Source organism: Cetorhinus maximus, chromosome 15, assembly GCF_964194155.1.
Source record: "Cetorhinus maximus chromosome 15, sCetMax3.hap1.1, whole genome shotgun sequence".
NCBI lineage: Eukaryota > Metazoa > Chordata > Chondrichthyes > Lamniformes > Cetorhinidae > Cetorhinus > Cetorhinus maximus.
Window position 1 is genome coordinate 103624063 of NC_135893.1, and position 24592 is coordinate 103648654.

The 24592-nt window shown below is 40.5% G+C and overlaps 2 protein-coding genes across 4 annotated transcripts in view; one reads left to right on the forward strand and one right to left on the reverse strand.

Moving 5' to 3' along the window:
• Positions 1-21762, forward strand: ntan1 (N-terminal asparagine amidase). The gene is made up of 10 exons (XM_078559137.1): positions 1-152; positions 5133-5235; positions 7732-7797; positions 12639-12747; positions 15023-15096; positions 18566-18619; positions 19925-19978; positions 20724-20821; positions 20944-21057; positions 21200-21762. The coding sequence occupies exons 1-10, from the start codon at positions 72-74 to the stop codon at positions 21368-21370; spliced, it is 924 nt and encodes a 307-aa protein (XP_078415263.1). The 5' UTR covers positions 1-71; the 3' UTR covers positions 21371-21762.
• Positions 21763-22029: 267 nt separating this feature from the next.
• The window catches only part of pdxdc1 (pyridoxal-dependent decarboxylase domain containing 1), a 62781-nt gene continuing 60218 nt past the window's right edge, over positions 22030-24592 (reverse strand). For all 3 annotated transcript variants that reach the window (XM_078559136.1, XM_078559134.1, XM_078559135.1), the window contains 2 exons: positions 23810-23914; positions 22030-22967 (listed from right to left, as the gene is read on the reverse strand). In XM_078559136.1, the coding sequence (XP_078415262.1) occupies positions 22666-22967; positions 23810-23914 (407 nt within the window). In that variant the 3' untranslated portion in view covers positions 22030-22665. The remainder of the gene's footprint in view (positions 22968-23809; positions 23915-24592) is intronic.

The window sequence follows — 24592 nt, forward strand, 5'->3', positions numbered from 1 at the left end:
ACGTGGATGGTCGGTCGGTGGGCGGTGGCTGACTGACTGACTGACTGACTGGAGAGGTGGTGGCTGCAGCTATGCCGCTTCTCATCAATGACCGCCCGATTCACCTGCCGTCGTCCACCCGGGACTTCATTGATCGTTACTCGCAGTTAAAGGTGAAGTGAGCCGGGACTCTTATTCATTGAGAAGCGTTTCGAGCCTGGGCGCGGGGCGGGGCTGGGCTGGGTTTACCTGTCCGGCTGAAAGTGGATGAAGAGCTGGAGCCAGTGCCCATGGGGAGAGAGGGAGAGACCCTACATTGGAAACACAGCACACTTGGCCTTCATTTTGTAAATAACCACCCTCAACTCACTGAAATGGCTTTTTTTTTGTTTGTTTGTTCACCAGATGTGGGCTTCTCTGGCCGGGCCAGCATTTATTGCCCATCCCTAGTTGACCTTGAGAAGGTGGTGGTGTAGGTACACCCTGTGGTGTAACTCTTTGGAGTTATCAACAGATCGCATGTAACTCTTTCGAGTACATTCACAGTTCTTGGTTTCCGGGAGTGGGACGTGAACCCACAACCTTCTGATTCAAAGGCGAGGGTGCTATGAACTGAGCCACAGCTGACATGCACCCGCAGCGCTGTTAGGCAGGGAGTTCCAGGATTTTGACCCAGCGACGGTGAAGGAACGGCCGATATATTTCCAAGTCAGGAGGGTGAGTGACTTTGGAGGGGAACTTCCAGGCGGTGGGGTTCTCCTAGATGGCCGTGGTCACGGGTTTGAAATGCACTGTTGAAGGAGCCTTGGTGAATTGCTACAGTGCATCTTGTAGACGTTACGCACACTGCTGCTGCCGCCGCTGTGCGTTGGTGGTGGAGGGAGTGAATGTTTGTGGACGGGGTGCCAATCAAGCGGGGCTGCTTTGTCCTGGATGGTGTTGAGCTTCTTGAGTGTTGTTGGTGCTGCACTCATCCAGGCAAGAGGAGCGTATTCTAATCACACTCCAAATTTGTGCCTTGTAGATGGTGGACAGGCTTTGGGGAGTCAGGAGGTGAGTTACTTGCCACAGGATTCCTAGTCTCTGACCTGCTCTTGTAGCCACAGTATTTATATGGCTCGTCCAGTTCAGTTTCTGGTAAATGGTAACCCCCCCCCCAGAATGTTGATAGTGGGGGATTCAGGGGTGGTAATGCCATTGAATGTCAAGGGGTGATGGTTAGATTCTCTTGTTGATGGTCATTGCCTGGCACTTGTGTGACACGAATGTTACTTGCTACTTATTCTCCAGGTCTTGCTGCATATGAACATGGACTGCTTCAGTATCTGAGGAGTCACAAATGGTGCTGAACATTGTGTAGTCATCAGTGATAGTTATGTATTGTATGTGCAACTGGTTTGGACTTATTCCTGGAAGTTTCATCATATTATCAATATTTAGCCCTGGAATCAACATCACAAACACAAAACCATTATGTGGTCATTTATCTCAATGCTGTATGTGGGATCTTTCTTGTGCACAAACTGACGGCTGCATCCTTATCCATGACATTACAATACATTTCAGAAAGTACTTTGTCAGCAAAGGGCCTCATGAAAGGCACTACATAAATGAAAATCCTTTCTTTACAAGACCCTGCCTCCAGCCTCCTGTTGCCGCACTTCCAATATTTTAAAACTTATAAACATTTTTTCTCCTGGGTTGCTCTCAACGGTGTCTTGGAGAACAATCTTTAATTCCCACAGACTCCACTATAATCCTGAGGGTTTGGCAACCATATGGAGGCAGCCGGACTGACAAAACAAACTGTATAAAATCTGAGCGCATGAGCCATCAGCAGAAGAAATCAATTGCGAATAAATGTACTGTAAAGTTTTCCTCTTTGGATTAGGAAAAGTGAAGGATCATGCAAAATACTAGTTATATTACTAACGATAAAGAATTTTAATGACCTTTAGAGAGAAGAACATAAGTAACTTTGTTCTGGGGAGTGCAACTTAAAACTGTAATCACGTTCTCTATTTTAGGAGATAAAGGAGTTCTCGTTTTTATTGATGCCTTCTTTAACTACCTCTTGTGATTTAAATTATTTTAAGGCTGTTTCTTTTATATTTTTGATACTGGGACAACAGCTCATACTGAATTCCTGCACCATAGAGCTTGCCTAGTCTTTCTTGAGAATGGGCACTAATAAGTCCAACTTAATTTCATTTGTAAAGAAGCTATCTTAATTTCTACATGTAATTCCTTGAGTGTGTGATATTGGGCTCCTATAATAGGCTGGGTATTGAGACGAAAGGGTACAACACAGATTCACTAAGAATGTTGCCTAATCTGAGAAAATATAAATCCAGAGGAAAATCTTGGGAAAAGTGTGTCTTATGTGATGAAAGCATGTACAATTTTGAAAAGATGAGACATGGTAGATGGGAATAGACTGCTTCCATGCAGTAGTTAGGTGAAGAACAGAGTCACAGATACAGGATTAAAATAAAGGTAGAACAGAGGGCAGGAGAAATTTCTTTACAATGTTAGAGGATGTGAAATGTTCTTAGCTCCTGCTTCAAAGACTGCCCTCCTATGTCAGCATTTAAAATTCGATAGGTGGGTGAAGCAAATGGAGTTGAAAGGCTTTGGCCGGAAGATAGATAATTGTGTTTAGAACTACTTTCTTATATAGATGGTAAATGCTGACATGACTTGGTTGGGCTGAATGCCTGTTTCCATGTTGTAACACATTTATTTCTATGTATTTTAAAATAGAACAGTGCTGCTGAAGATCCATCAGATCCAATGGAGTGGTTTGGCTTCATGCCCTGAACCCACGTTGCAATTTCTGTGTATCATTGTGCAGTCAGTATAAGTGCTGTGATTTGGGTATTATGGTTCTTGGCCCCTGTTATACTCTATTATTTGCTGAATTATATTTCAGATACTGCTGTATAAACATTCTGATGGTGATCAGGCTGATTTTCAGCCTGGCCCAAGCCTGTGTGCAGTCTTACCAAACAATTTTTTGTATTCTGCATTTCTTTGTATACAAATGACAAAGGCATGTAACCATTTCAGCAGGTATCACTGGGGTCCTGACTTTTTTTTACCTCCCCCTCCTAGCCAGGGACCCATTATAGTGCCCCATTGCTGCCCTTGTTAAATCAGCTACTCAGGATAGAATGAGCATTAGATCTGTGGAAGGTCAGGGCTGTGTGGCTCATGCCGCATCATGTGGCGTGTGTGCCTCCTGAACAGTCAGGAGAATTGCATAACTGAAAGTTTTGACATGCACTCAGAGTTTGAGTTGTGGGTAGATTTCTCTCATCTGGAATAACTAGCTCAATCATGCGTATCAAACATAGCAGTCATTCCAAGTATCAGTGTGTCACTGATTAAGCTCAGATTTAATGTAAGCTCTGCTCTGCAGTATCGTCAGTCCAAAGACTAAAAACTAAAAAAGGTCAAATTCCGCCCCTTACACCCCAAGATGGAATCCTTGTTGAGTTTACTAATCTCTCTGGTAATAACTTGGATAAATCATTGCCAGAGATCAAAACAAATTTGGAGGATATGAAAGATAAAATTGATAAATATTGTAACTGGTGTTAGGAAATAGACATAGTTTAAGTAAGTTATATTGGTATTTGTGGGTGTTAGGAATGAGTTTTAGCTTTAAAGTTTAAGTTTATTTGTATCTCTGTGTGTGTATGTTAAGAAAGGCCAAACTGAATTTGTTTCATTTTAAAAGATGCTTGCATTTGTAATGAGATTTTTATGACTGTAAGCCAAGTTAAGCAAACAAGAGTAGAAAAAAGTGCTGTTGCCTAGCAGCAGGGGTCCAGAGAGGCAGGTCCCTCCCATAGACACACACACACAAGAGAAACAGCAGTTTGAGTTTGGAAGCTGTTTGAGTGCGGTTAGTTTTGAAAGTATCTGCCAGGAGAGACTGGAGCAAAGCCAATCCCAAGCTAAAGAAAAGACCCCAAAATCCTGGGATGTGGAACAGGGGAAAGTCCCAAGCAGACCTTCTAGTCAAAGGAAGGACAGGAACCTGGAAACGGTTATGTTAAGAGTAGGGGCAGAGAGAGAGGCTCCAAACTTCAGATTTAAAGAGACAAAAGCTGCAGAAAGCAGATTTAAAGCAAGAACAGCTTGCAGATCTATGTGGAAGACTGGAACCTGATTGCACTTTTTGTGATGGCCATTTTAAAATGTTTTGTAATGTTCTATGAATAAAGTATATGTAAAAGAAAAAACAGCTTGCAAGAGGCAAGAAGATCCAGAGAGATGGCTGAAGGTCTGTAACTCTTTGCTATGGGCGTGTGAAGCAGTGGTATTGTTGTTGGCCGAGTCGGTGAGAGAGAGTGCGTGGAAGGCACGTTGAATGCATGTGGTGACCCAGGGAAGAGGAACATTGGAAGGAGAGTTCAAAACCCTGGAGGTGAACCCTTGCGGAAGGTGTCTGAGAGAAAATATTTGGGAGAAGATTCCAAAGCGAGGTCTTGGAGAGTGGAGATTGGAAACCCTTGTGTGAAAGACAGTGCAGTGAGACTGGTTGCCTCACGGTGTGACAAGCGTTTGGGGGAGTTGAGGGGAGATCCATAGCATCTGGATGAGGTGGCATCTGTCACTTGGTTACAGAGTGTGGGGTGTCTGACCACAGGATGCCTATTGGTACATGGACTGTGTACTTACTATGAACATTAGAGTATAAGATAAGCTTTGTAACTTGTGTTATCTTTACAAATCTGTATACATCTGTAAAAGGTATCGTTGTGGGTGAAGGAATATTGTAATATAGTTCATCTTGTTGAATAAATGTTTTATTCTTTTGTTAAAAGTTCATCAGCTGACTCCTGTAACTCTGTTCAGTAGCTGCTACTTCACGTATCTAAACAAGCAAATTAAAAGTTAGGATATATCAAGCTGGGTTCCACTCTGGGATCAGGCTTGTCCAGGGGTAACCTCAACTGGAGATCATAACACTGGAGAAACTAACATGAACAGTTGTACCTTAGAACTTTTTTATTCTGTGATCCTTTTTTTTACATGTGAGGTAGACGTCTAAGCAGAGTAAGCTGAAATGGATGCATACCACCTCACTGAAGATAAATTATATAATACACAATAGTAAACACGAATTTTGTTATTTCATGCAGGAAGGTGCAAAATCTCTGAAGTCAAAGCCAGTGCGCAGGATAGATGCTAAAGGTCTTTTATATGTTCAGCAAAGAGAATTTGCAGCAACAACTCCTCAGGATGGTAAGCATCGTTATCTTTCACAGTTTTGAAGATAAAGTTAGAAGAATGAAGAAGTACAATTTGCTGTCTTATATTTTCCTATTTCCCATCTTATTGATTTTCATTTTCTTTCTCCCAAATTAATGTCTGTCCACTGGCTGCACAATGTGGAGCTGATCCAGTTACCTTCCAAAGTTTAATGGAGTCAGTTTAGTGCACTAGGTGGCAGTCTAGCTACAAACATTAAAAAAAAAGTTGTTCCATAAACTAAGTTTAGCTTGTCACTTCTTTGTCTTACAGTTATATGCATTACTGTTTTTATTCCCTCTACACCCATCTTATCAATTCCCTTCCACTTTAAACCCCAGTAGCAATATTCTGTTGCCCCATTTATCTTAATGAGGACGATTGCAACTTTTCAAAAAGAAGGAAAGAACTTTATTTACATAATGAAAACAAAAAACTGCGGATGCTGGAAATCCAAAGCAAAAACAGAAATACCTGGAAAAACTCAGCAGGTCTGGCAGCATCGGCGGAGAAGAGTACAGTTGACGTTTCGAGTCCTCATGACCCTTCAACATTGAAGGGTCATGAGGACTCGAAACGTCAACTGTACTCTTCTCCGCCGATGCTGCCAGACCTGCTGAGTTTTTCCAGGTATTTCTGTTTCTGTTTTTATTTACATAATGCCTTTTACAATCTCAAAGTGCATTATAGTCAGTGAAGTACTTTTTGTAGTGTAGTCATGTTGGAAACACCTTGCTGAGCACAGATTGGCCGGTAACGTCCACCTGCACTTCAAAATAAATTGGTAGGTTGTAAAAAGCTCCTTGGGGTGTAATGAGGGTATAAGCCATTGCTGGAGGTCAGCAATTCCACTGAGTTAGACTACGGAAGAGGCATTGGAAGAGGATGGTGCAGTTGACTGTGGCAAAAGCTGCACCGAGAGGTCAACAGAGACACAGAAGGATAATGACCAATGTAACAAACATATGAATTAGGAGCAGGAGTAAGCCACTCGGCCCCTTGAGCCTGCTCTGCCATGCAATAAGATCATGGCTGATCTGAATGTAACCTCAATCCCACATCCCTGCCTACCCCCTTTCACCCCCCCCCCCTTATTAATAAAGAATCTATCTAGCTCTGCCTTAAAAATATTCAAAGACTCTGCTTCCACCACCTTTTGAGAAAGAGCATTCCAAACACACTCAACCCTTTGAGAGATAAAAGTTCTCCTCATCTCTGTCTTAAGTGTTACAGTCACCGAATGCCATTCATGCCTTTAGGGCTCCTTCAGTCCTGTGGCAATGGTGGAATCCTGATGGAAGAGAGTCAGAATGTTGCGGGAAATAGGGACATGGATTGGGAGGCAACAACATTTTCCAGGACTTTAGAGATAAAGGGGATAGCGGAGGCAGTATTTTGCAAGGATAGAAAGGTTGAAGGTGTCTTTTTTGCTGGTTTTGACAGGGAGGGGGACAGTACCTGTTGAGAGGAAACCATTACAATGTCAATTTGCATGGGGGCCAGGAAGGAAAGTTGGCAAGTCAGCAAGTGTGCAAATGAAGTCAAGGGAGCAGAACAAAATCTCATGGACAAGTTGGACTCTGAGGTGGTTTGATAAGTGATAGGAGAGAACTGAGAGAAATTCATGAGTTCGGACCTAGTGCAATTGATAGCCTCTGGGAGGTTTGGCTTGGTGAATAAGAGGGAAGGGAGCATGCAGCAGAGGTAGCTGACTGGTTGATCTCAATCTTTGTAACAAAAAAATCCATGAGTTGCTCATACCAATTGTTGCAGGTAAAAGTGGAGAGAATGGGGGGAAATTATAATCACATTTAGCAGTGAAAGAAAGAATACAGGTTATCTTTTTTCCAGGATATTTCTATAGAAGTAGGTGGCATTAGCAGAGGAGAGTGTGGCTGGAGAGCACTTGGTGTGATCCAGCCAGATCTGGTAATGGGTGGCTAATCCAGTTCCGTGACAGATTTATTCAAGTCTTCACCTCTTGGATTTGAGGGAGTGAAAATGGAGGCTGTATCAGGAAGATAGGAGAAGGTAAAGGCTTTCCAGAGATAAGGGCACAAGCCATCAATTTTATGGACCTTTGTCAAACAGGAGAGACTTTTGTTCTGGGTTCAAAATCTGCTGTCAGATGAACAAACCCATCCTTATCACCAAGTTATGAATGTTTAAATGGCAAAAATAAACTCAGCTACTTATGAGTACACAGTGGCACTGTGTAATATGCCAAGCAGGCCAAGCCAAGAGCTTAATTTGGGCATGGACTGTTAGTTTAATACCTGCAGGTATATTGTTAGGCATGACTAGTGTGTTTTATTTATAGTGTTGTGACCATTGTGGCATCACTCTTACACAATTCTTTGTTCACCTTCAACAGAAGTAACATTTCCATCCAGTTCTTGGAGCAGAGATGGGAATACACAGGTAATGAAAACACGTTTATTGTAAAATGCAGAGATGTTGACTCCTATTTTCTCATACCCTTAATCACAGATTCTGTGTCTGTACTTGGAACAGGAGATGCAACCACTTGCCACCTGGTAGTTCTGCGACACACAGGTAATGAGAGTTGCTTTACAGTGGTGCAATTGAGCTATAAACCTATGTCTGTGATGATTTGAAAGTTCACTGTGTAAAACAGTGTGGATAAGTGTCTCCATTCAGAACAAACCAAAATGTTACAAATTTTCCAATCTCTGAGATTCTGCAGTCTTACAATTGAACTCTGATCAGCAGGGCAAGTAATATAATTGGGGATTTAAATTGCCAAATAATTAGATAGTTTAAAAAATAATTCTAGTGTTATAATCATTGCTAGCAAGGCCAGGAGTGATTGCTTGACCCTAATTGCCCTTGGGAAAGTGGTGATTAGCTGCCTTGAACTGCTGGCAGCCTGTGCTGCAAGATGGTGAGTTCCAGAGCTTTGACCTCGTGATGATGAATGAACAACAATACATGGCCAAGTCAGTATAGTGTGTGATTTGCTATACTTGTCCTTCAAAGTGGTGGAGATCGAGAGTTTAGAAGATTTTGTTGAAGAATTCTTTGGCTACTTGCTGCATTGCATCCTGTCAATACTTCACACCGCAGCCCCAGTACACCAGTGTTGAAAAGATTGCATATTTAACCAGATGGATAGGGTGCCAGTCAGGTGGGCTACTTTGTCCTGGATGGTGTTGAGCTTCTGGGGTGTTGGAGCTGCACTCATCCTGGTAAGTGGGGAGTATTCCATTCCACTCCTGATTTGAACCTTGTCGGTGGGAAGAGCTACATCATAAAACATAATGAGTGTGTGTAGAATTGAATTGTTTAGTTAATTATGGGTAAATTAATAGTTGTGTGATTTGCCCGAAGGCTTTTTAAAATGAAGTGAGGTTGGTTTCACAAAAACAATTGGATGACTCCTTTGCTGATTTTTATTTATTATCACATTTTCCCCCCATCTTGCGATCCCACATCCAAGCTGTCCTTTGTAGATGGGATCTGGATGAGATGAAGCAATACTCTAATGTAATTGTTATCACTGTAATTTGGTCCTTCAAGTTGTGCTGGCAGAGAATATGAAACCTCTTTCATGGTTTAAAAAAAATGAAATCTACTTAATTTGTGTTTTTCCCACTTTTTCCTCCTGAAGACTGTTTGCTGTGGTATAATTGTACAGGCACCAATTAGTCTCTTCTACTTTGCCTCATGGACCTTTGTGAATGAACCTAAACAGTGGATTTAGCTAGAATGTATGCACAGAAGCAGGCCATTTGGCCTAACTGGCTCATACTTATACTCCCCATGAATCTCCTCTCGCCCTACCTCATCTAACCCTATCAGGATAAAGTTCTATTCCTTTCTCCCTCACATGTTTCTGTAGCTTCCTCGTCAATACATCTCTCTCACACACACACACATATCATCTCTTTGCGTTCAGAATTCTATTTCATATTTATTTTAAGTCTTTTATTTAAATTCTTAATTTTTTGTTTATTACATTTACCTCATTCCACCAGGGCAGCTGGTGGAATTTAAATTCAATTAATAAAATTTGGAATTGAAAGCTAATCACTAACGGTGACCACGAAAGACCATAAGACGTAGAAGCAGAAGTAGGCCATTCGGCCCATGAAGTCTGCTCCTCCATTCAATGGGATCATGGCTAATCTGATAATCCTCAACTCCACTTTCCTGCCTTTTCCCCATAACCACTGATTCCCTTACTGATCAACAATCTGTCTATCTCAGCCTTGAATATACTTAATGACCCAGCCTCTACAGCCCTCTGTGGTAAAGAATTCCACAGATTGACTACCCTCTGAGAGAAGAAATTCCTCCTCATCTCTGTCTTAAATGGGCAACCCCTTACTCTGAGATTCTACCCTCTGGCCCTAGACTCTCCCACAAGGGGAAACAACCTCTCAGCATCTATCTTGTCAAGTCCCTTAAGAATCTTAAATGTTTCAATAAGGTCACCTCTCATTCTTCTAAACTCCAATGAGTACAGGCCCAACCTACTCAACCTCTTCTCATAAGAAAATCCCTCCATACCCGGGATCAACCTGGTGAACCTTCTCCGGACTGCCTCCAATGCTAGTATATCTTTCCTTAGATAAGGGGACCAAAACTGTTCACAGTATCTAGGTGTGGTCTAACTAGTGCCTTGTATAGTTTTAGCAAGACTTCTCTATTTTTATACTCCATTCCCTTTGAAATAAAGGCCAACATTCCATTTGCCTTCCTTATTACCTGCTGAACTTGTTTGCCATCTTTTTGTGATTCATGCATGAGGACTTCCAAATCCCTCTGTGCTGCAGCCTTCTGCAGTCTTGCTCCATTTAAATAATATTCAGCTCCTATATTCTTCCTGCCAAAGTGCATAACCTCACATTTCCCACATTATATTCCATCTGCCAAATTTTTGCCCACTCATTTAACCTGATTATATCTCTCTGTAGACTCTCTGTCATCCTCACCACTTGCCTTCCCACCTATTTTTGTGTCATCTGCAACTTGGCGATAGTACAATCACTTCCCTCATCCAAGTCATTAATATATATTGTGAATAATTGTGGCCCCAGCACTGATCTCTGTAGCACTCCATTAGTTACAGGTTGCCATCCTGAAAATGCCCCCTTTATCCCAACTCTGTCTTCTATTAGTTAGCTAATCCTCTATTCATTCTCATATGCTACCCCCAACACCATGGGCTTTGATCTTATTAAGTAGCCTTATGTGCAGTACCTTACCAAACGCCTTTTGGAAATCCAAATATATTACATCTACTGGTTCCCCTTTATCTATCCTGCTTGTTACCTCCTCAAAGAATTCTGATAAATTTGTCAGGCATGATTTTCCTTTCATGAAACCATGCTGACTCAGGCAAAGTCAGTATGGTTTCATCAAGGGGAGGTCATGCCTGACAAATCTGTTAGAATTCTTTGAGGAGGTAACGAGTAGGTTAGACAAAGGATAGCCAATGGATGTTATCTACTTGGACTTCCAGAAGGCCTTTGACAAGCTGCCGCACAGGAGGCTGCTCAGTAAGGCAAGAGCCCATGGTGTTAGAGACAAGGTACTAGCATAGATAGAAGATTGGCTGTCTGGCAGGAGGCAGAGAGTGGGGATAAGGGGGTCTTTCTCAGGATGGCGGCCGGTGATTAGTGGAGTTCCCTAGGGGTCAGTGTTGGGACCACAACTTTTCACTTTATACATTAATGATCTAGATGAAGGAACTGAGGGCATCCTGGCTAAGTTTGCAGATGACACAAGGATAGGTGGAGGGACAGGTAGTATTGAGGAGGCGGGGAGGCTGCAGAAGGATTTGGACAGGTTAGGAGAATGGGCAAAGAAGTGGCAGATGGGATACAACGTGGGGAAATGTGAGGTCATGCACTTTGGTAGGAAGAACAGAGGCATAGACTATTTTCTAAATGGGGAGAGAATTCAGAAATCTGGAGTGCAAAGGGACTTTGGAGCCCTAGTCCAGGATTCTCTTAAGGTTAACTTGCAGGTTGAGTCGGTAGTTAGGAAGGCATATGCAATGTTGGCATTTATTTCGAGAGGACTAGAATATAAAAGCAGGGATGTGCTGCTGAGGCTTTATAAGGCTCTGGTCAGACCACATTTAGAATATTGTGAGCAATTTTGGGCCCCGTATCTCAGGAAGGATGTGCTGGCCCTGGAGAGGGTCCAGAGGAGGTTCACGAGAACGATCCCAGGAATGAAAGGCTTAACATATGAGGAACGTTTGAGGAATCTGGGTCTATACTCGATGGAATTTAGAAGGATGAGAGGGGATCTGATTGAAACTTAGAATACTGAAAGGCCTGGATAGAGTGGACGTGGGGAAGATGTTTCCATTAGTAGGAGAGACTAGGACCCGAGGGCACAGCCTCAGAGTAAAGGGAAGACCTTTTAGAACAGAGATGAGGAGAAACTTCTTTAGCCAGAGATTGGTGAATCTATGGAATTCATTGCCACAGAAGGCTGTGGAGGCCAGGTCATTGAGTGTATTTAAGACGGAGATAGATAGGTTCTTGATTGGTAATGGGATCAAAGGTTATGAGGAGAAGGCGGGAGAATGGGGTTGAGAAACTTATCAGCCATAATTGAATGGTGGAGCAGACTCGATGGGCCGAATGGCCTAATTTCTGCTCCTATGTCTTATGGTCTTATGACTCTGCTTGATTATATTATGTACTTCTAAATGCTCTGCTATTACATCCTTCATAGTAGACTGTAACATTTTCCCAATGACAGATGTTAAGCCAACTGGCCTAAGGTTACCTGTTTTCTGTCTCCCTCCCTTTTTGAATAAGGGTGTTACATTGGCAGTTTTCCAATCCTCTGGGACTTTTCCAGAATTGAAGGATTCTTGGAGGATTACTACCAGTGTGTCCATTATCTCTGCAGCTATTTCCTTTAATATCTTAGGATGCAACCCATCAGGTCCAGGGGACTTATCGGCCTTTAGCCCCATTAGTTTCCCTCGTACTTTTTTCTCTAGTGGTAGTTATTGTATTTATTTCCTCCCCCATTTTTTACCCTTGATTATTTAGTATTTTTGGAATGCTGTTAGTGTGAAGTACTTCTACCGTGAAGAAACTATCATCGATTGTCATAAAAATCCATCTGGTTCACTAATCTCCTTTAGGGAAGGAAATCTGCCATCTTCACCCGACCTGGCCAACATGTGACTCCAGACCCACAGCAATGTGGTTGACTCTTAACCATCCTTTGAAATGGCCGAGCAAAGCCACTCAATTCAAAGGCAATTGGGGATGGGCAACAAATGCTGGTTTTCCCAGCCATGCTCACATCACAAGAAAGAATGATGAAGAAAAAATATATCCTCAGCTAAAAGCTGTAAATTCTGTTCTTTACTTAAGTCCATTATCTGGGTTCGTTTTTAGGGAGCGGGGCTACAAGTTTGGCGCACTGTGATGGATCAGATACAGAAGAGACGGTGCCTTTAATGTTAAATGCTGTGAAGTCCTTGTCAGTCGGATGTGATTCTGGAAGGTAAGCTCTTAGTGCACTACACAATAAACTGCAGGTAAGGGGAAACCTTCAGTTCACACCTGGCAGCTGCATTTTCAAACAAATAATGTGGTTTGTAGAATTTCATAACCATGTATAATTGTGATCAGCGTTGCCCTGGTTGTTACAACTTCCAGTCTACCACCTCATATGATATTATGGTCTAGGAAAGGGCAGCCCTGTCGGAAAGTTGGAAAATTCCAGTTTGGGGTGAGGGTTAAGAAATGTGGATGTTTGGTGAAGATTTGAAACACAGGGCTTCACATAATCCAAACTGAAATAATCAGTAGGACTCACCCTGCGCATATTGAATTGCTTAAGGTGGGTGTGAGAGACAATCATAACTGCGGGTGTGAGTGAGAGTCAGGAACATTAGGATTGTGGGATTGCCCTGAAGTTAAGATCTTCTGGATTAATATTTTTGATTGGATCCAAGCCAGATTACTCATTTCCTCATCCTAAGAATTCTCAGTTACTCTCTTTCAGTAAGACTTTTAATCTTAGCGTTGGCTAAGAGAGTTATACTAAACACTTAATGCATTTAGGACATTGCTGAACACAGTGATGTCCTTCCCTCTCCATTGCAACAGTGTAGGGAAACCTAAATAATGTGGACAAAGAACAGCATTGCTGTGGGCCAGACAAGATTTTGCCACTCAGCAGCCAGGCCAAGTGAGAGCATAAAATAGAAGTGGTGTAAATTTCCTTTTTTAATGTGTGTGTAATGTTGCCCAGACTGTCTCCTTGGATAAAGTTTTAGATACAAGCAGAATTTCCAAGAGTCATGGGGACTTGGGAGCAGGAGAAGGCCATTTGGCCCTTCGAGCCTGCTCCACCATTCAATAAGATCATGGCTGAACCGGTTGTGGTCTCAACTCCACTTTCCCGTCTGCCCTGCATTAACCCTTGACTCCCTTGTCTATCAAAAATTGATCTAACTCAACCTTGAAAATATCCAATGACCCAGCCTCTCCGCTTTCTGGGTAAGAGAATTCCACAGACTAACAACCCTCTGAGAAAAGAAATTCTCATCTCCATCTTAAAAGGGAGACCTCTTATTTATAAACTATGTCCCCTAGTTCTAGCCTCCCCAACAAGAGGAAACGTCCAGTATCCACCCTATCAAGTCCTCTCCGGATCATATATCTTTCAGTAAGATCACCCCTCGTTCTTCTCAACTTTAACGGGTCTCAGCCCGACCTGTTCAACCTTTCTCCATAAGATAAACCCTTCATCCCAGGAATGAGTCGAGTGAACCTACTCTGAACTGAACAATTATATCTTTTTTTCAAATAAGGAGACCAAAACTGTACAGTTCTCCAGATGTGGTCTCACCAAGACCCTGTACAGCTGCAGTAAAGCTTCCCTACATTTATTGCAAGGGGAATGGAATATAAACACCAACATTACACTTGCTGTACCTGCATACTAACGTTTTGTGATTCATGTGCCAGGACACCCAGATCCCTCTGTACCACAGAGTTCTGCAGCCTCTCTCCATTTAAATAGTTTACTGCTTTTCTATTCTTCCTGCCAAAGTGGACATGTTCACATTTTCCCACATTACACTCCATCTGCCATCTCTGAGTCAGACTGTTGGACAGGAGATCATGCCATTTTTTAATATTAAAGTGACTAATAAAAGATCAATTTTAGCCTAACCTTGTGTGTTTATTGTCTTATTCAGCTTGAAACTATTGAAAACACAGTAATTCTGTATAAAGCAGTAATAATGCTCTTGCACGTTGAATTGAATTGCATATTGCAATTCCATGATGCATACAAGGATAGGCATACACTAATGTCCTGCATTGGTGCATAGGGTGGATTAGTAGAAGTGTACTTCCTTGAGCAGCTTTGCACCTTAAGTTAAGGTAGTTACTGGGGCACTGTGAGACAAAAAAGAATATTTGGTTGTTTTAGCTTCCCTTTAGAAAAGGGCCATTGAGAGGAGGCCTTGACAATATTGTCATGAAGGAAGCAGTCTAGCTTACTTGGAACTTCTCCAGTTAAAGACCAGGGCTAAACACCACCTTGACTGTCAGATATCCTTATGTGTCACCCACGTTTTTACTATATGTTTATGATGAGACCACCATGTCTGCAAAAATATATTTGCGTTTTCTTACCCCGCTGTGGTTCTCCTCAGGGAACATCGTCTGCTTTAAAGAATATTAATGTTCGACTACATCACACTACTTCCAACCTAAACATTTTCTTCCGAAAATGTTTGTGAAATTGTAATTTTGAATTTTAGATATGAAGTTCACCTTATCGGAGGATTCATTGATGAAAGGTCATTGTCACACAAGCTCACCCTTGAACTTCTTGGTAGGTTTTAATCTAATATTTTACTGAGACATTTGGAAATTGAACAATTTATATATTAGTGCATTTTTGTGGTAATGTGTGCTGAAAAACAAAGAAAAGTTACAGTATGATAGTTGAAATTGTTATAAAAACACTGCCAATAAATGCCTTATCTTGTTTCTTTCGCTTCTTTGATTTTGCAGTTATCTTTCTGTTTTATAGTAAGACCACAATCTCTGAGAAAATACATTTCCTAAGTTTCTTTTCTGTGATTTAAAAAATCCTCTCTATCTCTGAAACCATACAACCCTTCTTCCAATTCTAGTCTCTCGAGCACCCCTGATTTTATCCTCCCCTCCATTGGCTGAAGTGCTTTCAGCTGTCAAGGCCCTGGAATTTCCTCCCTAAATTCTCTGCCTTTTGTCCTTTAAGATCCTCCATAAAGCCTGTCTCTGTGATTAAGCTTTTGGCCACCTGTCATTATATATCCTTACTTGACTCAGTGTCAGTTTTTCTGTTAATGCTTCTGTACAGTGCCATGGGATGTTTCAACCAAGTTAAAGAGAGACAATGCACCATCTGAATGTTCACTTGTGTATGTTACTGTAGCTTCTGTGGGAAGCACTGCAGCCAAATGTCCAAAATGGTCATATCCCTAAGAAAACAACCTTTGGTCATTAACACAGGTGAATTCCTTTGTTTAGGTCGATGTTAGTGGAATACTCATTGCAAGTTAGTTGAAGCACAGAACATAAGAGCAGGAAGGTTATGCTAAAGCCATATACAACACTAATTAATCCACACCTTGAGGACTGCGTTCAGTTCTGGTCACCACACTACAGGAAAGATGTGATTGCACCGGAGAGGATGCAGAGGAGATTTATGAGGATATCGCTAGGACTGGAAAACCTTTGCTATGAGGAAAGATTGGACAGACTAGGGTTGTTTTCCTTGGAAGAGAGGAGGATAAGGAGCGACTTAATTTTATACATTTCAATTATGAGGGGTCGACATAGACAAAATAGGGACAACCTACTTACCTTAGCAGAGGGTCAAAAACCAGGGGGCATAGCTTTAAAGTAATTGATGCAAGGATTAGGAGGGTAAATGAGGAAATATTTTTTCACCCAGAGAGTGGTAGGGACAGAAACTTTCACCACATTTAAAAAGTACTTGGATGTCTACTTGAAGAGCCATGACCTGCAGAATTATGGGCCAAGGGGAGGAAGTAGGATTTGGCTGCGTAACTCTGGTCAACCAGCACAGACATGATGGGCCAAAAGGCCTCATGTGTCTAAGATTTCTATGATTTTTACAAAGGGTTGAGTCTCAGAGATACAATATTTTGGAAATTTTATTAGGAGTCACTAGGTAACTAGCTTCTGTAATTGGAAACGTTAATGAACTTCCTGAAGAGAGACAGTGCACCATCAGAATGTTCACTTGTGTATGTTACTGTAGCTTCTATGGGAAGTACTGCAGCCAAATGTCCAAAATGTCATATCTCTAAGAAAACACCTTTGGTCATTAACACAGGTGAATTCCTTTGTTTAGATCAATGTTGGTGGAATACTCATTGCAAGTTAATTACATCAGAAAATGTTCGTTATCGAAAGAGTTGGGCAGGAGGTAAATCTCACCCTGTAATTCGGGTGGGCAGACTTTTCAGCTGGAGGGCCACATTTGGGTATGGAAATTGTATGTGGGTGGTGGCTATAAATGCTCAAAATGCCATCCACGAACAAACAGCAAAACAAAATAAGCCCAACTATTAGACAACTCTAATTAATTTTCTACATGGCTATGGCAATAATCTGGATTTTATATGATTGGCTTCAAATGTCATCCAAAATATTGTGCCTCTGAGACTCAACCCTTTGTAAAAATCATAGAAATCTTAGACACATGAGGCCTTTTGGCCCATCATGTCTCTGCTGGTGGACAGAGTTACGCAGCCAAATCCTACTTCCTCCACTTGGCCCATAATTCTGCAGGTCATGGCTCTTCAAGTAGACATCCAAGTACTTTTTAAATGTGGTGAGAGTTTCTGTCCCTACCACTCTCTGGGTGAAAAAATATTTCCTCATCTCCCCTCCTAATCCTTGCATCGCTTACTTGAAAGCTATGCCCCCTGGTTTTTGACCCTCTGTTAAGGTAAGTAGGTCACCCATATTTTGTCTATGTAGATCCCTCATAATTTTATACATTTCAATTAAGTCGCCCCTTAGCCTCCTCTCTTCCAAGGAAAACAACCCTAGTCTGTCCAATCTTGCCTCATAGCAAAGATTTTTCAGTCCTAGCAATATCCTCATAAATCTCCTCTGCACCCTCTCTGGTGCCATCACATCTTTCCTGTAGTGTGGTGACCAGAACTGAACGCAATCCTCAAGCTGTGGATTAATTAGTGTTGTGTATGGTTTTAACATGACCTTCCTGCTCTCATGTTCTGTGCTTCAGCTAATAAAGTAAAGCATGTTCTATGCCGCCTTATCCATCTTATCAGCCTGTCCTGATACCTTTAAGAATCTGTGGACGTATTCTCCAAGGTCCCTCTGTTTCTCCACATTATTCAGCATCCTCCCATTTATTGCATATTCCCTTACCTTGTTGCACCTCTCAGAATGTGTTACCTCACATCTCTCCAGATTGAATTCCATTTTCCACCTTCCTGTCCAACTGACCTGACCATCTATATCTTCCTGCACTCTAAAGCTTTCCTCCTCATTGTCAACCACACAGCCAATTTTTGTCCTCTGCAAACTTCTTTATCATGCCCCCTACATTTCTGTCTAAACAATTAATATAAAGTACAAAAGGCAAGGGACTAAGTACTGAGCCCTGTGGAACCCCTACGGTAACAAACTTCCGGTTGCAAAAGCATCCGTCAACCATTACCCTTTGCTTCCTGCCTTTAAGCCAGTTTTGGATCCAATTTTCCAGTTTTTGTAAGTTGAATCTAACTTTAAACTATAATTCCTTACAGACCGTTCATGTATAAGTTCCAAAATGGTACAAAGGTACCGCTGAAATCAACAAACCTGACACATGTTGGGGATTGAACCAGCCAGCTTTCTGGTCTGCACGACTCAGCTATTCACTAGAGAAGCATACTGTGACATTGAGAAACTTTTTTAATACTTTTGATTGTCACTGTGAGCTGTGTGACACAACAAGCACATTGATTACTCATTTATCATAGAATTTCTCATGTTTAGAAGTTGCTCACTGAGGTGAACTATTGCACCTACTGCCTCATTGAACTGTCTCTAACATTATTAATGGTGAGTTCCATTGTTCTCTAAGCTGATGTATGTTGTGTCACTCTAACTTAATACTGCAATTTGTCACCTGTTATCTGGTCTGTCTTTAGACATCTTTCAGAGTTCTGCTGGGTATAAATTAAAGGTTCGAAAACTATAATTGTATCCTAGAGATCACTCTCTGTAAGCTTGCTGTATACATTCATCTGTTTTATTACTTTCATTTGCAGAAGCTTTCAATAGGCAGTCGGAGAACATTCATCTGGAAACCTACTGTTTAACAGGTGAATCAATTGTATTTACTATGACTCTTTTCACTGTTATTCCTTTGGGCAAGAATGATGAACTAAAATTTGATTATCGTAGATAATGTTATGAAACTCTTGATTTTAAATTATTTGTAACCTCTTTTGTTTTGCTTAAATATCTTGTCCTCTTTTAACTTTAAAGGAAAAAAATATATAGGTTTCACATTTCCATTTTTATTAATGATCTATAAGGTATTGGTGGATGATTGTAGAACATTTGCAAATGTTCAGATAATGAAGCAGCCCACACTCACAAGCAGCAAAACCTGGACAAGATCCAGGCTTGAGCTGATAAGTGGCAAGTAACATTTGCATCATACAACTGCCAGACAATGATCACACCAGCGAGAGAGAGCCTGACCACCTCCCCATGGCATTCAATGGTATCACCATTGCTTAGTTGACCAATGAGAGTGATTCAGTCTCTGTGAGAATGTTTGCATCTCCCTGCTGAAGGGATGTTTCCAAGCTGCATTTGGTGCTGCCTTTCTCCAATAGTATGGCACATGGCATTAAGCTTTCCAGTTCTACTTGGCAGCACCATGCCTTAAAGCAGCATTTCAAAAGTTACATTTAATTTAAGTGGCCTAAAAATTGGACCTAATTGCATCTATTTTATCAAGCAGAGAGGGGATTAATTTAAGGGGCTACATCCTATGCCCCTAAAACATCTGAAATATGTATGACTCCATATTTGGACAGATGATTTTACAGACATCCCTGATGGCTGCAGAAAGCAGTCTTTCAGCTCCTTGTATGTGTTAGTCAAGGTGTAATGCCCATTGTCGGCCCTGCTTGCACCCCCTCCCGATTGCCACCCTCATTCCCAACTGAAGACCGCTGTCAGTGTTCAATGTTAATTGAGCCTTGGCCTCCTTGTTTCAAAACAGGGATCATTCCTTGTATCTAATTCATGCTGGCAGGCTATTCAATTTCTACACCAGTGTTTACTCTTTCACTCTCTGCTGTTATGCATTAGGGCAGAATAGTTAGCAAGAGCTAAGATCACTGGTCCAGGAGAAAAGGCAAATAATATTCATCCTATGACAGATTGCTGACATTGTCATTTGTGGAACCTTGCTGTGCACAAATTGGCTGCTGAGTTTCCTCCAATAAAACAAAGCATTTAGGGACATCCTAAGTTCATGAAACATGCTATATAAATGCAATATTTATTTCCTGTATCTCTCATCTCTATGCCTTCCTTGTATCTGATCTGTACAACAAAATGACATGGAGTCATACTAATTAAATATTTAAAGAAAATGTTTTCTTTTGTAGAGCTTAACGATGTAGTGAAGAAAAATGTTCACTGGCCTGTAATATATGGGATAGGTGAGTATTTGTTGCATTTTTGTCCCCTAACCTGCCTCATGTTTACATGTTTGCCAGGTGTATGTTGTGAAATATTCTTTACAAAATCTTCTCCTCTTGTGTTTTAAACTTGCCTCATGGGGATTAAGTTTTCTATTGTGGGATGGAGAACCATGAGCTCTGGACTTGCGCAAGTTCATTTTTTCATCCCTCTCCTGATGAAACTAATTTGTGCTGAGGGAGTTCTGTGGACATCAGAAACCCTCTGATACCTTGTCCTAGTTACCACTCTGTTCTATGAATCTAGACTGACTGTCGCCAGGCTTTTTGGCAAGGGAAGGCATTATCTAATCTTGTACTGGTAAGGATGAGTCACTGGATAATTTTAAGGGGTATTCCTAGTTGAGTTTTTTTTGTGGCTTTCCCAGCTTAAGAGACTTAGGACAGATGTAGTATTTCCATTGCAGACCTGGTTAAATTAGCCAATGTCAGTGTTCAAGCTGGGACCTTCATGAGCCATCAAGAGGAGCAGGTGTTACAAGAAAAGGCTCCCAGCAGTAAGGAGTGATCGAGTTGTCCTCATATCTTTAAATTGGGGAAAGGAAAAATGAGCTAGTGCCTACTCTTTATTTCCATTCAGTGAGGTTATTGGGTTTGGTATTAAGTGCTTTCCTGATGCGTTAATTAACTTAGCTGGTTGTAAATCACTAAACTTCTTTCAATGTCCTAAGAGCAATTTCACTGTGGTTTGGTTATGTTCTTTCAGCTGTAAATGTGAAAACTGGAGAGATTTTCCACGCAACTTTTCCAGACAGAGGTCCAGATGAGGTTATCCGCTCTGCTCGTAATTTTTTGGGGGGTTCTGTAAGTTTCAAAATCATCTCAAAATATAAAAGCCAGTTTAAAATCACCAAGATGTCCTGCTAATAGAGCTGAGTTCTCTAAAGTACATACGTTTTCCAAGACATCCATTTTTGTCTTCCAAGATTATGTCAATTTATGATGCAAAAGTGGAACAACTGCAGATTGAACCTTACCGGTGGACACTATTTCCAGCTGCTCAGTTCTGGTTGCAGCAGACTGATCGAGTGATATTACAGGTACAACAACATTTGTCAGTTTGAAATTTGTTTAAAAATGTTCCTGTTGCTTGGTGGAAATTGCTTGAAAGATGAGAATTTAGACACTTCACTTCCATAGCTATATACACACAATTGTTCTATGTTTTCTGTCTCTTTACAGAATTTTTCAACATCTCCACTTGTTGAACCCCCCCACTTCGTTAAACACATGAGGTCTATTTTCCAATTTCTAAATCGCTATCCCGAGGAGTCATTATTTCCTAAGGGTAGGTCCAGGATCTACAAAAAAACTACAGATGGTTTGTGGGAGAGGATTGACTGTGCTGCCTAATTTTTTTTGACTTGCAGAGCCGCTAATACCCAAGTGACACTACAGTGTTCAACGTGGAAGCTTGTTTATGCAAAAAAAAGTTTAAGACAGTTCATCCACTGCTTGTGCAGCTTCAAAAAAAAAATCCTGAACTGTTTTACAGGATGGAAGTACAATATATTTTTGTAAGGCTTCAGTAATTAATCTGTGGACCACTATGTACAGAACGTTTCCCCTGTAGAATTAAGTTACCCATGCTGGATTGGAGCTATAATGCTTCTAATTTGCTGAAGGAAAATTTTGAAGTGATTATTTTACCGATGCCAGTAAGTCTGGTGAAAGACTACCAGTATATTTCCTGGTTATGTAATGATTAAGAATTAAAATAAATTATATTGCCAATTTTTCTTGTATCACATTTGGATAATCTACATTCTGTTGCAGAGTTCCATTGCTTTGGTAGTAATTGCATAGGCAGTAAAATAGAATTCTCACTTACAGGAGGATTTATGGTTAACGTATATTTGCATTGAACACGTAGCAAAAGTCACTCTTATACAGAACGGATCGGGTAAGGATAAATTAAGACCAGCCAAATACTGTATCCTGTCATCACACTGATTATTCCAAGGCTGTTCATTTTCAAACTACATATTAAGTTGACACTGGAAAATATAGTATTCATATTTGTCAAATAAATTTTATTTGATTTTGCTTAACTAAGAATCAAAACACTGAATTAAGTTTTATTTTGCTTGATGCTTAAATAACATTCAAGCATCAGATGTGTTTGAGTCTTAAATTATTAAGAGATGTACATAGGGGGCGGTACAGAAAGGACAAAACCACCAATGTGCAAAATGAACAAAAGTAAAATGATCCCCACCCAATTAAATATTGACAGCAATAGTAAAGGTTTACTAATTTTAAACAAACTACAAATTAATCCATTCTATTCATGGTGATAAGCATACGTAATTGTATTGCAAATGTAGTGAGTCAGGTTGATAATCGTATAAGGAAGAAAATGATAGAGCTTTCTTAGCACTCTACAGAAAACAGAACAATTGCACTTCTGAGATTCAGCCCACTTGACACATTCCATTTAGATCAACTTTTTAAATCAGCCCTTCAATGACAATTGAAATTCCTAATCATGTCACAGTAATGTGCAAAATCCTAATCAAAGGCATACAACAGTAGTATCCTTATGTACTATCACATGGCACAGTTCACATTAGTAAAGGTTCCATGTTATTCCAAGCATAGGACATGTGCTTTTTCTGTATACAAAGTCTTATAGCTTTTTGTTTGCTTTATCTAAGATCTTCTTTCTCTAAATCCTCAGCTTCTGCTGATTCAGAGGTCTGGTGAACTTCTTGTACGTTGCTACTATTTTCATCAGATTTTCCTTCAGGCTGTATCGGGCCTGGAAGCTCCAAATCACCATTCAGCTGAACTGAAGATTCAGAGCTTTTGTGAATTTCATTTTCACCCTCAAGTCTGGTTGTTCCTGTGATAGTTTGAGATCCTTCCATTTCTTCTGTGTGGCCCACTGAAGTTTCACTGACCATATCTGAGACTGAAGCCCTGGAAGACCTTCTAAACAGTTTCTGTCCTATTAAGTTAAAAATGCTTATTTATTACATTTGAAAATAACTTCAGTGACACTTTTATTAGGCAAGACTCCATTCCTGCATGTTAAAAGCCAAGAAAATATCCTGTTAGTGGCAATATGGAGATCATGCACAGTAAGTGAAAGCTCACAGGTATGGGGAAACCATCCCTGACTGTTCTTGTCCTAGCTGTTGAAAGGCTACAGTTTGCACACACCATTCACTAAATAGATGGACAAGTAACTGTTAAGGGGCGCACATGAGCAATTCCTAGTGATTATTAAGTTTAGGGAGTAATCTGAAACTAGCCTTTAGTATTTACAGGCTAGAGCATATGGTAATAAGGTGCTCCTTTTAAAAAAAATTTTGTATAGCTCATGAAATTGAGCAGCATTTTAAGCATATTGATTTTCCCTTCATTTTTCAAATCCATAAATTTTACTTAACATTAGAATCAAAACAAATACTCCTATAATCTGAATGACATTTCATTAAAATTTTAAATGTAACCTTTGTTTTGGGCTGTTTTTCATATTATACAAGTGTTAGGCGTTTAGACCTTAAAGTAAAGCTGGGTGGTTCATTCAAGGTTGTGTTTTTCAGTTTGAGTTTTGACTTCATAAAATCAATTTACCCTATCTCTTCAAACTCAGTGCAGATCCCAAATTCAACTCGTTCCAGAGGCAGTGAGAAAATGTTTTGCTGAAATGTTGAACTCATAAAATAAGTGGTTTACTTCTGGATTTTATTTTTTAAAACATGGCAATAGGTTAAGTGATCTGTCCAGCTGTCACACTGCATATTTTCAAAAATAGGAATGAGAAAAATAAAAAATGCAACATACCTGGTGACTTGGGTTTGGTGCGACTGGCTGTGGGTGTTGAAGGTGGGGTTCCTTCAGAGGCTTGGGCTTTTAGTGCATACAGTTTATCTGTTGACTCCAGAGAACCTGACAAACAATCAAGATAAATGAAGCCAAGTGGGGAAAATGGTCATAAAATAACAGTCATAAATAAGCAAAAATAGCAGCATTTATTGTTTGAAAATTAAACGCACGAGGGCAATTAAGTGTAGATATACAAGTTCAAAACACGTATTCATGCTTTATAGTAAAAGTTGCCTGTCATACTTATTGCTTCAGTGGTGGTGGTTAGTGATCAGAAACTCATGTGCAACAAATTGCTGTAGTTACTACCTACTTCACATGTTACCTTATTACAAAAAAACTCTACACCCTCTTTGCAACTATATTTTCAACAAAACAATTATGAAATACTAAATGCAAAATAATAATCTTCCAGAACAATTTCTTTTATGTAGAATTAATTGTCACAATTCAGTTATGCTTTGCATTCAGCCCTAAAAACGTATTTCTTTTTAACATATCTATTCTATATTTAAAGTAAATTTCTTCTATAATAATTAAGATGTGATACAATCTTGTACTAAAAGAAATCACTCAATGTTTAAGTAGCTGTATTTCACTTCATCTTGAAATAGGCATGGCAGTGTTTAAGCAGGGATATCTCTATCTTTTGGCCAAGGGCCCCAATTCTAGCCCCTCAAAATGAGCATCAGGTGGAATTGGTGGTTAGATTACAGTCGCTGCCCTTTACCAAGTTCCAAA